The 14768-nt window shown below is 36.8% G+C and overlaps 1 protein-coding gene across 8 annotated transcripts in view; it reads left to right on the plus strand.

Annotated features, from left to right (window-relative positions):
- Positions 1-14768, plus strand: part of LOC139963618 (uncharacterized) — a 343329-nt gene that overhangs the window by 57896 nt on the left and 270665 nt on the right. Inside the window, exons 10-12 of one of the 8 annotated variants that reach the window (XM_071964575.1) lie at positions 7405-7440; positions 11101-11165; positions 11670-12904. The exons of 5 other annotated variants lie outside the window; for them this stretch is intronic. In XM_071964575.1, the coding sequence (XP_071820676.1) occupies positions 7405-7440; positions 11101-11163 (99 nt within the window). In that variant the 3' untranslated portion in view covers positions 11164-11165; positions 11670-12904. Of the gene's footprint in view, positions 1-7404; positions 7441-11100; positions 11166-11669; positions 12905-14768 lie in introns of those variants that run through there. 2 more of the 8 variants (XM_071964574.1, XM_071964579.1) reach the window with 2 other exon arrangements.

Below are 14768 nucleotides of genomic sequence, written 5' to 3' on the forward strand. Positions count from 1 at the left end.
GATATTATTGTTATTAACAGGGGCGTATCCAGGATTTTCTAACCCGGGGGCGCGAATTACTTTTTAAGTGGAGCGCCACCATCGGTTGGCGCGCAGCGTACAAGAAAATTTCTGGGTTTTTTACCCACCCCCCCCCCCCTAGATCACCGGAAATGGCACTTCTCGGGCTTGAAAATTACTAACCAGATGAACACTTTTGCCTGAGAACCAAGTATTTCCCAATAGTTTTTTTTTCATCCATAACCTTTTTGAAGATTTTCACCAGTTACACATCATGTTCGACCTCATCGCATGTCCTGTGGATCATTGCTTTTGTAGGTGATTCTACGTCGCGGCCCACAATACCCGACAGCCCCACTTTTGAAGGTTTTCAGCCCATTATTTGTTCAGAATTTGAAAATTCACATTTCTCGTGAATAAACTCACCTCAAAACATACCCATAATGTTGCAAAAAATGGCATCAATGGACAACCAATATAGAAAAACCTCCTTGAACCTCTAACAGACCGGTCAAAATTACACGAGTAGAGGGAAGTATGATGAAGAATGTTGGACTGAAATTTTCGAAAATTCAGACACAGTTAATGGATTTGTGTACAAATATTAAACCCTCTTAAAACGGCTATTATAAAACTTGGTTGAAGGAAATGAAAAAATACCAGACATTTCCGAAACCGAACACTACCGCACACATAGGCGTAGGAGGCGGGGGGGGGGGGGGCTCCTACCGAAAGAAAAATAAATTGCAATGATGTAGATAAAGGAAATGAATAGTTTAAAAAATATCTCCTTGATAATTAAAATAAAGCTTGGCCGGCTAATTCGCCATTACTAATGTAAAAGAGAATTAGACATAATTGGACCTAATAATGCTTTTTCTCCATCTACATAGGACAATCCGTTGTTAACATTAGCATCTTGCGGTATACTGCGCAATTTCCACGGACCGTACAGTACATGATGGCAAGCGATGTAATAACCGATGCTTGTTTATATGATATTGATATGTTGAACGCGCGCGGAGCGCGCAAAAAATTTACGTTATATTTTTCGGGCAAGTCGTTACAGCCTTCCCCCCCCCCCCCCCCGAAATCAAATTGGGTTCTTATGACCCCGCACATCGACAGTTTTGAGACTGTTCATCCTGGAACCGCCATTTTCATGCTCACTGATATCATGTGATATCTGCTGTTTGCTTTACAAATTCGAACAGGCGCGTAGCGAATAATTTGCCAAGGGAGGGGCGAAGCCTGTAGGCAAACTATCTAAGCGTAGCGCCACCACGAGTTGGCGCGAAGCGTACAGGAAAATTTTGGCCGAAAATGCCTCCCAGATCGCTGGAAATGACACTTCCCATTGCCTTTTAAGTTGCATCTACTGTAAGCATTTTCTATTTCGAAATTACCAGCGATATCATAAAAAAAAAATATGTTCGGGGGGGGGGCGGTCGCTTTCTTCCCGAAATGTGTCATGTTCCCCAACGACTCGGTCGAGTTCGAGACCAGCCACAGTTGGTTTCATAGCACAATTGTTTAAGGCGTCCATACACACACTCGCGTTATGATAGACCATATTTAGTATATATATAGATACATTAGTGTGAGAGGAAAAATGGAAACGTCAAAAATGGAGTTGTCGGTGTAAGGGGTAGGGTGAAGCGCACGCCCCTTCCGAAATCCTCGTTCCGTCACTGGCTACCCGGCCATGTGTATATAATAGGGATCAGCGCTGTAATGATGTCACTGTTTCTCCTACTCTTCCCAATGTCTTGGCGTTTTTTTTACACCCTCCTTTTCTCCTTTTTCTCTCCTTCTTTTTCTTTTCCCTTCCTCCTCATTTTCCCCCTCTTTTTTTCCCTTTTTTCTTCTCTTTTTTTCTCTCCTCTTTTTCCTACCCGGGGGGGGCGCGCCCCCAACGCCCCCCACCCTGGATACGCGCCTGTATTAACTTCATGTTACCAATTCCGCAGTTAAATCCTAATGACAGTGTCAAACAAAGAAATAAGAATTTCATTTTTTAATGAACTAATTAAAGGAATAATTACAGTGGAGTTGCAGTTTTTGGATCGTGTTTTTTTCTAGGCTACATATGATATTCCACCAGACAAAGTAAGAAAGGTTTGATTTATGAACGAGATTAAAGCGGATAGCTGTTATTGTAAACATTCAAGTTCCGCTTTTCATTGATCTTTTCAGTAGGATTCCAAGTATTACTTCACCGTATATATAATGCACAGCAATGATAAAGATGATCACCGATGAATTAAGCAAACAATATATTCGAAGGACACTTTGTGGAAATTTATGGTATTAAAGAGCGCGTGAATTCTAAGATTTGTATGCGTTCCTCGCATCGTTAGCAGTGGTGGGCAGATGTGGTTAGATTACCTCCAGTTTCTCAAGATGGGTGAATTAAGTGTGGCTTGATGTCCCTCCGACGCAAACACACATACACACAGAAAGATATTTGATCTTTTATCTAGATATCTTGCTTCAGGTTTACTTCTAGACGGATCTGCCACATAGTTCAAAGGTTCTTGTTTCATTCTCTACTTTTGTGTAAAATGTTCATCTCTTGAAGCAGTCGTCAGGTACTAGAGGTAAGGGTGAAGGAAACAATACAGCCTGGAGAAAAATAACGTGACGTCACTGAATATTTACAAGAATAAATATACTATGAAAGAAGAAATTATCATTCTAACTGAAGTATTGTAAGAGCAAGTTGCTGACAAGTAATACATTACCTTGCACACAAACTTGTAGTACAGCGGGTTATATTAATGGTTTGGTGGAAGGGAGATGGGGAGGCGGCGGGTAGAGACAGTAAGATTTGTTTTGTACATTATAGATGCTGCGAAGTACTGTACGCTAATATATAGCGCTGACTACAGTATATGGCTAGCTGATAAAAGTATCTTTACTATCTTATTCAATTATTGCTATCTCTAGCATAGTAACATTTTAAAGCATGACTTATGTCTTTTTTCGGTTTCAAGAAAATGAGTCACATTTTGGTTACTTGTGGAAAGGTGCGACAATGTGTGAACACTTTAAGGACTTAGTTATAGCATCGACTTTTTCATATATATTAATCCGGAAATGAAGCCTCTGGCGTAACTTCTAACCAAAGTAATATACAAAGTATTGAATACATATTGATTTGGTTTAAACTTAATCTGTACACCAGCAACATTCACATTTTCTTAAAGATTTCCAACATGTTAATGGCCCTTGGTTTGCCAGCCTTCAATTTGACTGCCTTATTATTTAGTTTGCCGCCCTCTATCCACTTTCATGTCGGTCTTATGTCATTTAATTTCTTGAGTTGTTTTTTCAGTGATTCATTTTGTTAAATGGTCTGTTACTATAGGCTACGGTTCATTGAGGTGGAAAATGATAATAAAAGAATATTTTCGGGAAAATGTTGTCTTCATTTGCTAAGATAGGCCTATATAGTTTAGTCTTTTGGGATTATTGTGTGGACTATGCCATCCATGAAAAAAACTCACTCAATAAACGGAACAGAAATGAAACAATGTCAGATCAGCCATAGCGTCGTTATTCGGTCTTTCCATGAGAGGGGGGGGGGGGCGGGGAGGGGGATTAGGACTCGTGCGATGGGGTAGTATGAGTGGGCTTAAGTTAATAAACGTGGTAGTGGGTTATTTCTTGCCGGGGAGCAGAACGATACATTAAGGTAAAAACAACAGTAAAAAGAACCATAACTAATCTGGTGACGTAATATTACGTCACTGGAAATAACTGGTAATATACATGCGGTACAATTGTTATGATAGCCGTATGTACAAAAATGAGCTGTACCACATTAAACAGAAGCTTTATCAGAAAGTATTATTTCAAGAAATTGTAAATTTCATTTCCTTCCAATCTACCATTGAGAAAGCTCAGATAAGAACGTTCCAAACAGGAAGGACAGGTGTTACATACAGAGAAACAACAGTCACTGTACATAATATATCACCCTAACAATATGTATTTGAGAGTTGTTTGGTCCTGTCATATTCAAGTGGTGTGACGACAAGCATTTTAAATTCCCCTTGAAGCTGGGGAGGGGTGGAAGGGGGGGGGGTAAAGAGATGGTAATAAAATAATGCTAGTATACAAACCAATTCACATCCTTTATACAATAACTTCGATTTTAATGCAGTTTATTTACCTAATGCGGTAACGACTATAGGCTTGGTGTTTATCGTGACAAATATGAAGAATGTAAGTGAAGGAACTTTGTTTGGCTGAGTAGAATGTAATGAACTTTCGGAAAAGTAGTAAAAGATAAACAAAAATATAAGAATACATGTAATCAACCACTAAGACTACGGATTATATGCAGTTTGATCAGACCTTGATATGGATCATGTTTGTATACATGGCGTTGAAGGCCTTAAAACGTGTATATGACCATTATATTCAGATATCAGTAACTGTGTGGTTAGTGCATACAGACATGGATTCAGTTTGCCGTGGAATATCTGGTAATGAATGAATTGATAAGTGTCACGGATTCTTTGCAAAGATGGTCAAAAAGAGTAAATGTGTTATGTGAAATATAATTATAACAACAAAATTTCTTTATATTCTCGGTTACAGGTTACAGGTGTCGGTTACTGTATAAACTTAATCGCCACCAAATAATACTCAAAAGTTTTCATCACTTTGATTAATTATTATCACTTTGATAGATGCTTGAACTCATGAGAAACCGTGTTGCCTTTAACCAGCATCGGAACTTAAATCAGACCTATCACATATTTCTTAACCTATGTACATACTAGCTTCACGTTCTTATACATGTAAGACTTGGGGCTGATGTTGTTTATATTCTCATCGCCTCCTGATGCTAACTACAAGCGGTCGGATTCATAGTTCCTACAATAATATTGCTATTCGTTATATTGCTTTTGTTGTATTCGTGTAAAATGGGAATAAATTAGAAAGTAGAAAGAAACTATGTGTAGCTCTACTAACCGCTTCGTTGTTATGTTGTACGGATACCATGGCAACAATCACTTGACGAGAGCTATAACATTGCATTATTTTTGTATTTTGAGGTAATTTCCATCAATGTGATGCACTTTAACATTGTTAGAAAAAGTAACCATAACAATGACGTATAAAGTCAAGGTCAACTCAAGGGTCACTTAAGGGTTTTCACTGAACTTTCAACTGTACTTACAACACTATGAATAGAGGGCAGCATTATGAGAAATATTAAAAAAAAGGCAAAATACTGAAGCTGTCAGAACTGAAAAAAAAGGTTTCAAAATATTCGTGTTACCTCCCGCGTGTTTTGCATAGACACCAAGGCCCGGGGGTGGAGTGGAAGGGTATTTCTAACTACAGTGGAATGCTGAGGGCGCCAAATAATACAGGAACAAAGACAAACGTATAGAAACCGTTATTTGGATAGACAAAGTACCCTCTTCTGTTTTGCGGGAATACGGAGTATTAGAACTTTACTATATAAATATATTACATGCCGCACCCCCAATTTGCATGTCGGTTTATATATGACCTTCCAGCAGAAGTCGCAACCGACAAATGCCTATAGGGTAACTAAAACATATATGTTAACAATATACAACTGCAAAATACATCTGTTCAAGTTTACCAAGTGATATGCAAACTACACAACGAAAATGACCTCATGTCAGTGAGTAAAATAATATAGAAAGAGAATCAGCTGACCATATGATAGCTATTAATACGCTTTCTATCAGAACCATTCAATCGAAAACTCCATCATATAGCATATGAAACAATCTGATGTAGTCGAGTTCAACTTATTCTGATTCGGAGCCGAGTCCGAGATTACTTGGTCCGAGTATGGTACTTTCGAGTCCGAACAGAGTTCTATAGACTATATGAGCAAGCCACGTCCGAGTCCAGTGAGTATGTGCAGTGGCGGAGCAAGGGGTATTGGTCAGGAGGGGCGAGAATGGTCTGTAGGGGTTCTTTCGACACTATCTAAGCGGAGCGCCACCACAGGTTGGCGCGTACCGTACAGACATTTTTTTTGAGTAAAGATACTCCCTAGATCGCCGGAAATGACCCTTTCCGGGCCTGGCTAATTTGCAGATCAACGAAGAATAAATAGGTGTCATCGCCAAATTACACCAAAAAATGTGACAAATGTCAATAGGTAGATGAGAGCGCAATAAAAAAGTCAAATAATCGCGAATAAGTAAAGAGTGGTAAAGAGGTGAAAAGGGCGCCAGTAGTCCATTTGAGTCCGTCAGGGGGGGGGGGGGCATCCGCCTCCCTGACTGTATGGACGCTCCGCCACTGAGTATATGGAGATAATGCAGAGCTCACATAGTTTCTGCATACTGGTCTGAGAAATATACATAGTGTATTGATTACTATGATAACAAACTGCTAATTCACAAATTAACAAACCGTCACCCCATCCTGGTCTAAATTTGCCTTAGATGGAACATAGAGTGAGGCAACTTTTGGAAAGCCTTATATGAAAAAACATACGTTTACCATTTTACAAAGACGTTTTTTTTTTTGAAACATATATATTTATTGGTATACTAGTTTTATGTATAGTGCATAGTGTTTAATATTTGAACAAACTCAATTCAATGTTACTCAATGTATTGGGAAAATAACATACAAATTTTATTATTGCAGCAATAATTGCAATGTGTTCTGTGTTTATTCTACAATGTTTCAATTGACTAAAGGATCAAAGCAAGGGTAGAAATGTTTATTCATGAGATATTTTCTACAAACTTCAAATACAAATACGCACGTGACACAGCAATTTTAGAAGAAATTAAACTATTGAGAGGTTAATAAAGTTTTATGATATTTCATGAAATTTGTCAACGATAACAGATCTACACTATAGTCTATTTTAATTCTCGAATACTTCCTTGTTACTCCTCATATAAGATGGAGTAGGGGGGGGGGGGCGCTAGGGAGAGTAACCAATAAGCTGATTCATGGGATATTCACGATTTTGCATGATTAGTACATTTCATCGATTCAACCACGAGGATTATATAAATAGTTCTATCTTTGAATACTGCCCTCTTTACCCTTCTCGTCATCCTCTCGTCCATGTTATCCATCTGATCATCTCAGTGAGAAGCTCAGGATTATGATGTCACTCAGTATTTGATGACGTCACTCAGTGTTTGAAGACGGGTTTTTTTTTCTTCCCTTTAAAGCTGATGTTTGTATTCATGTTATAAGTCCGTGCATCTTACAGTGACGAGTCTGTCTGCTATATTGACTTTAGTGTGTTCAATACAGATGTGTGTTTACCTGCCAGGAATACTTTACTTCCATATTTGTGGCTTTGCATTCAAGTTATTATATTTTCCTGCAATACAATTTAAAATCTCATGAATATAATATTTTTCTTCCTTTCAGGTCTGTGACATCAACGGGAATCTACCAGGAGAAGAGGTAAGATAGACATTGATTCATGTTCCTATTAATTAGTACGGTAATTTATTAACAGACACGTGGGTGTTAATTACTGTGGAACAAAGAAATAAGATAAAAGAATATTAGACATTTTTCTCATCAGGGAGGAAAGATTTATAATTGTTGTGTATCGAACAGGGAATTTAGATAGGCCAGTTACAAGTTTATATCTCGCAACGATAATAGCACTGTTCTCAATGTCAAGTTTAGATGCAGCCTAAATAATCTGCCTTCCGCACACACAGTCAAATATATTTCTCGACACACAAAAGGCTAACGTTAGAAGTCTAAACTCAAATCTGCCATAAATCTCTACTCCGGTATTCAAACAGGGACATATTTAATGAAATTGAAGAGACGAACTGGTCCGCTATATTGGTAATGTGAGTATGAGTGAGTCTAGGAGCAAAATGATTTACTGGGTTGTGAAGGTATCCGATGGGTTATAGTATCAATATTATTCATTGTGGTACGAGAGGGTCCATTGTGACATAAAAAGACTAACTTAGAGTAGAAACCATTCACTGTGGAATGTGAGCATACCAAGCTGTTGTTATACCAATTATAAGGAAACTAGAAACAATGTAAAAAGTAAATGTTTTAATATCTGAGGGATCACGTGCATCATGAAAGTTACAATGAGGGTCCCTATAGACAAAAGTGACATGATAGCAAAGGCGCAGGTATTTAATGGAGATGAACCTATATATATGTGAGGTGCCTCTTCAACAAAAAGGCAAAAGAATAAACACAGTAAGTGGGCAATATGCTTAAAACAATTCTGACGTGTCAGTCCAGAGCGGCGAGAAATACAAGTAATGTAGAGAAGATTATTGTCTAAAAATGAATTGATTTCTAGCAAAACCTGATAATGTTAGTATTTAACCGTGTAATCGGACAATTTTAAATTATTTTAGCAACAAATATAATATCAGTCAAATTGAGATAAATGGCATCATTCTATTTTATTTTCCAAGTCATGAAATTGAATTTTGAAATATGAAATGTAAACATTATTCTTAAACATTTTGCCTAAACACATTAACGAACAGATGGCGCATGTACACAAAATCAGAAGGTTATCTTTTTTTCTTGTTGTATTGTTTCTTGTTTCATTATATGTAAAGACACCTGACTAGTCCAGCTAACAAACAATGTTCTTATGGATGTTTTTTTTTGCATCGAATTATGTCTTCTTTTTCTATATAGAATTAACACTGCTGTTGTGCTGTTTTCACGGCATGTTATATCTAAATTAATGAGGCCCTGTTAATGTTTAGTTAGCTTACACGTACAGTTGTGATTGTTTGGGCGTAGTGGTAATAACGAATACTGGGTTTGTATCGTCACCATGCAGAAGACGGATGAGTTGACGTGATGAAGTATTTCTGTTGAAAGGCAGACAAATAGCAGCTGGTAGTTCAATTTTTTGAAGGCCGAGGGAGGAAGGATTCATCTGACTAAAAAGTATTTAATTCTAAAATATGTTATCCAAAGTTGAATGAAGATTTATATCACCACCACCCCCCCCACCACCCCCATAGGCTCAGGAGACCAATTTGTTTTGGGGGCTGTAACGGTTTGCCTGAAAATATAACCAAAAAACACATTGCAAATTAGATTTCTTTCAGTAGGTGGCCGAACATTTTTATTTGGTATGGGGTCTGCAGACCCCCCAGTCCCCCCCCCATCGCCTCCTACGCCTATGACCACCACCACCATGGACGCATATTAAACGTCATAAACCGCCAATAATGTTATAATATGTTTATAAACAGCTGCCATATTTCCATTTGAACGTCCGAATTGCCCTTTCGTTTTTAATCGCTATACTGATACTGCACAGAGAAACTAACAACATAGTAAGACACTTTTAGGAAAGTAATCTGGCTCACAATTTCTTATTTTGGATGTTACTATAGCTGCAAACTAACAGGTTCCCAGACATTGGTACTATGATAACCACAGATGCCCGGATGCTGTGGGAATGGGATGGTAGTGTATTATGATCGTGAATAATTTTTAGAGGAACAGTGATTTTCAATCATATATGGTTGTGTATATTTTCGCATTGGGGTCCCGGAATCCATACAAAATACTTAAAAACTTGATTTTAGGAGTTGTTTAGACTTCGTAGGCATTATGCCTCCGGGTCCAACTAGACCACTGACCATGGGTATTAAGCGGGCACTTGACCGTCGGAACATTCACAGGGCAACGCTTTCAGACCAACTGAACATTGGCCTGAGTCTCCCTGCCCCCCCCCCCCCGTCCCCCTGTTCATCTCAAACCTGTGTTATTGGGACTAGTTTAAAAATCACCATAGACCTAAAATCTGAACGATTTATCCTTAATTAAATTATAGTTTTCGTGAACAATGTAACACTAGCAAACAAGACTCTGTCTTGCGCACTATAATATGCATTTAAAGTTAACTCCTATACTGTTCATAATCTTTCGCAATATAATATGCATATATAATTTACGCATAAACTGTTAATATTCCTCCACTGAAAACAAATGTTGCTAACTATTATAACACAAGTTCCGCCATAACAAAACATAAGAGCAGAACCCGATCTAGAATGGTCAAGAGAACCAACTAAAATAACGTTCCGTTGTATGTCACGAATGGTGACGTCATTAAATTTCCTTATTAAAGGAACAACAGTATAAACGTCAGATAGTGACACGGCCTACCCAACATTGTACTTAACCTTTAAACAAAGTTTAATCAACTTGGTTTCAAAGTTCTAGAGGAAGAAGGGAGAGGGGTGGGTCCAGCTGGAAATATATCAACCACATTTATGAATCAAACTCAGTTTACCTTCAGAATGGAGTATACACTTGTAATTTTAACAACTTAAGAATGCTGCACCATTCACCAACTCTTGAACTCTCACCTTTGTATTGAATAATCACATGAGTCAATGTCCAGTTTGATTTGTCTCCTACATTTCTGAATTCTTAAGAAAATCACAGAATGAGAGATGAGTGACCTGGATATGTTTCTATAGTAATTAAATTAATGTTTGAAGGAATTGTCGAACTTTCATAATGATTAGAATGTTAAACCCTGCAGCTAACTTGAAAATGGCTACTCAGGTTGACGGGATGAGCCTATATAAACATGACGGAACATTTCCCTGCATCGCACCAATGTGTGATAGTACATTGGGTTGCATTGATTGAGTCATCGTGATATCAAGGGAAATCCCCTGAATAGGTCATTTGATGGTTACCAGCAGGGAAGAGGATGGGGTGTGGAGATAAGTGAACTGATTCTTGTACAGTAATACTGTTTAACACATACATTACTTTTATAGATTGGGAGAGGATTAGATCCTTGAGTTATGAGTCAATAATTGTTGACATAAACTTTTCAATTTTGTTACTTATATACTTATTTTTCATATTTCAAGCAAACAGTAGAACCTTTTTATAGAATCCAACCTTCAAAAAGCAGTCCCAGGACAAAAATTGTCAAGACATTTGGAAACATGCAAAGTTTAATGTAACATGAATCGATTTATCTGTAATAACACTTTAAATATATTTACAACATTTAACTATACTACATTGTCTTTGTTCTGTGTTATCTTATACATATTCATTACTTATACTTTCCCTCTTGTTTAGGGATTCGATGAGGGGAATTACCAGTTGAACTTGGCGGCCTTCAACCGGGCAATGCGCAAGTAACTGTAAGTCAATACAGCTGAATACTCTCTACCTTAGTATTCAACATTGAATTGGTTAACAGTGATTGTCTGCTACTTTTAATTGTAGAATCTTAATATATTGAAAATAACCCCCATCAATAACCAGAATTTGTATTCCTATATCTGTGATTATCTAATTTTATCTGGTCACTAATATAATTTGCTTCAACTATAATTGGTTTTATTATATTTTTCCTTCACATAGCAAATCCCTGATTAAATGTATGGAAATGAGTGATAAGTTCCTTCCATTAACAGAAACATTGTTCGCTTTTTTCCTGTGTCGCGGTGTTTTGTTTAGCTGGCTGGTTTAATTACTTGTTGGCTCGTGGTACTACTGGCGCTTTTTCTGGGGGGGGGGGCGGGTTGGGAGGGGGTTGCTTAGGTATCACTTCCCCGTTATTCTACTAATAAGTATGTTGTTCTACCCATTTATTATGAACAACAATGTTACCTAATATATCTCATTTTATCTCTATCTTACAGCTCAATGCAAGATGCATGTTCATCTGGCGGTGCCAATCATCAGCAGCAGGACTGTGACGTCATTCACTCAATCCTCAAATTGATGGCAGTAGTTTCTGTGAGAAAGGATCTAATAAAGATTTAGATTGTAAACTGTTAATATCTCCCAAATACTACAAACAGCTCCAGATAGAGCTTCAGTATAATACATATGCAACTAGTCTAGTATGATTGTGACGTCATCAAATGCCTATATTCTCAAGACAATGGAATGGTGACTTGGTGAAGACTGTAACTTTTACATTCATTGTGAATGGATCTTGTAGAGAGATAAGATTGTAGAATGATATTAATAACGCAATATACAAAGACGTGAAATATGAAAAATAAATGTTCAATTTACATTTTATTTAAAGGATTACTTTAGGTGGAACTTCAGTCTTTAAATGTTATATTGCCAAAAAAGGAGTGTTGTTAATATTTCTTCAACTTTTCTGGTTTGGTAAGATAAATGTCTGGTATATTCCTTTAATGCTAAATTGCTGATGACGTCAGCCCCTTAGTGTAGGTATAAATATTCATGTTAATAATGTGATTTATACATTTGAATAACTCAAAATCAAGCTTTGTAACTTCGTTCTTAAACCAGAGCATATTTAGGTGATTTTTTAACTACATATGTCAATGTCGAATGTGTACTTCAATGTTGTATTATATTATATAGTTCAGTCACTTTCATTGATTAACTCAGCTGTTTAAAGTAACATGTCTCAAAGTGTTATAGTAAAAGCAGCCTAGACTGAAAGCCAGTGGTCTACAACATAACAACATTAATGTTGTCCCTAAAGTCATACTTTAATATGCTACATGTAACTACCTAGTGTTGTGCGCTAAAGTGTACAATTGTAATTTGTTAGGTTTTGTTAGTCACATTGCTGATAGATGTGCTGGTAGATGCTATAGTAGTCATTTGCACCACCAACAGAACGCTTATTGTAGAATTGGAATTAATCGGTAAGATGCAGTACTTTTTTTTTTCCTGGTATGTAACAAAGTCTTCGTTACTTGCGTAAATAAAGAGAAAGGTTTGTTCACCTACTCGTGTGTCCCTGGTCAGGTATTGCTGGACCTGCTCTCGCACTCCTCGTGTGCAGGGTGTAACATCTTTCATTTAGTCCATTTGTTTGTAATGATATGATTCATCACAAATCCAGACCCGTATCTCTCTACCCAGCCCCCCCCCCACCCTGCCAAACGCTTTAATACTCAAAACATTAATTAAACGCCTAATTTTGTCAATACTTCTAAACTATTTTTAAGCAGACATGTTTGGAATACTTTGGTTTAAATCTGTTCATATACACATATACACTCACATACACTCGGTAACTAGGAGTGCATGATTCAACTGTTTCTTCATTCTTCCTCTTACTGTTTGTTCAGCGTTTCTTCATTTCTTTCCGTTCCTATGTATTATCGTTCTTAACACGTAGACAATAAGATGACGTCGTTGTTATGTCATGTTATATGATTTCATAAAAATGTATATTCTGTATATTAAGTACATGAGACTTCCAATAACTTCAATAATTTGCATTCATTCTTTTATTATTATTTTAAGCTTTGCTTTATAATTGTTTTCATTGATTTATGATCTGTACATTTCATATCATCATTTTAGTTTACTAGTTTCAATTTTACGGCATATGCTATTTAAAGTATTGACTGATCCCATCAGCGGACGAATAATATAACATGAACGCTCAAAATAGTTCACCGATAAACAAACATACAAAAGTTTCTATTAGTGTTAACACTAACATTCATTAGTAACAATCAAATTAAGGATGCTTTGATCATGCGCAATTAGTTCAATCTCACCAGGTATGATAACATAACGTCGATACAGGATTTAACATTACAAAAGAAATTAATGAGATGGAGAGGTTCCCATTATTGTTAGCGCTTTTTAATGGATATCTTATTGTTATTTTTCATTTGCATACTTTAAATTTTTGCTACATTTTGAAAACTGTCTGTTGAAGTGTTCTTAACGTTTTCACTCAAAAGAGACTGTAACGTCGATAATCTTAAAAAGGAGAAAAGTAAAATTTACATTTGACTTATTAAAGAGAATCATATACTAAGCATCCTGGTGAAATGTGTATCTAATTCCTACATTGCGTTTTGGAGATATCGATAGCTGAAATTGTAACAGATTGTACCAAAGTGAACTTGCAGCAAACAGGTGTGACGTTATAGTTGCACATTGACAGCAAAATGTTCGGGTTTTTTTTTTTTTTTTTGCTTTTACTTCCTTTGCTGGACTTTGGATTGGAAGGGATTAACTTTGCTTTAGGGAATTAATTGCAAATACGCATAGTTTAGTGCATACAAAGTTTGTAAAAGAAATAAGATTTCTTTATTTGTCAAAGGCTAAAGGAATCTATGCGATGGTGATGGCTCGTGTGTGTGTGTGTGTGTGTGTGAGTCTATGACACTTGCTTGAGTCCGCGATAACTCAACAACGGAGTGATCCATATTTGTCATACTTGTTATGTAGATGTACTGCAGTATGAAGGCGTGCCCTATAGTTTTGGGCGCTGACCTTATGAATATTAATGAGGTTATGGGATCAAGTGTTAACAGTTTTACATCACAATTCTCCACAACCTGAAGTCGGATTGTAGCCAAACTTGATATATATAGTTGTTGGTTAATAGCTGGTACATGTAAGAGTAAGTTTGTAGGACCATCTGGGGCCACATTTTCATTGCATTGCAATACACAGTAACCGTAAACAGTTATCGTTAAGCATTACATAATTTTGGCGTAGTAAAGCTGATAATATTATGTATATATCAAGTAATCCTTAAATACAAAGATCGGCTCTGTATAGTATATACTTTTCATTTTATTCTTTCATTGTTATTTTAATGCGCCTTATAAATGATTCTATACTGGTTTCATTTTAGTTCAGATCTTCTTTATATTCCGATATTTTCCATCGATTGATAACAATTATATGGCAACCTCTAATACTTTCTCTAATTATTGTTATATTTGTTATATTTAGTCATTAATCATTCGATTTCATTCTACTTTAAAGGTGGGATCGCT

This window comes from Apostichopus japonicus, chromosome 22 (assembly GCF_037975245.1).
Source record: "Apostichopus japonicus isolate 1M-3 chromosome 22, ASM3797524v1, whole genome shotgun sequence".
NCBI lineage: Eukaryota > Metazoa > Echinodermata > Holothuroidea > Aspidochirotida > Stichopodidae > Apostichopus > Apostichopus japonicus.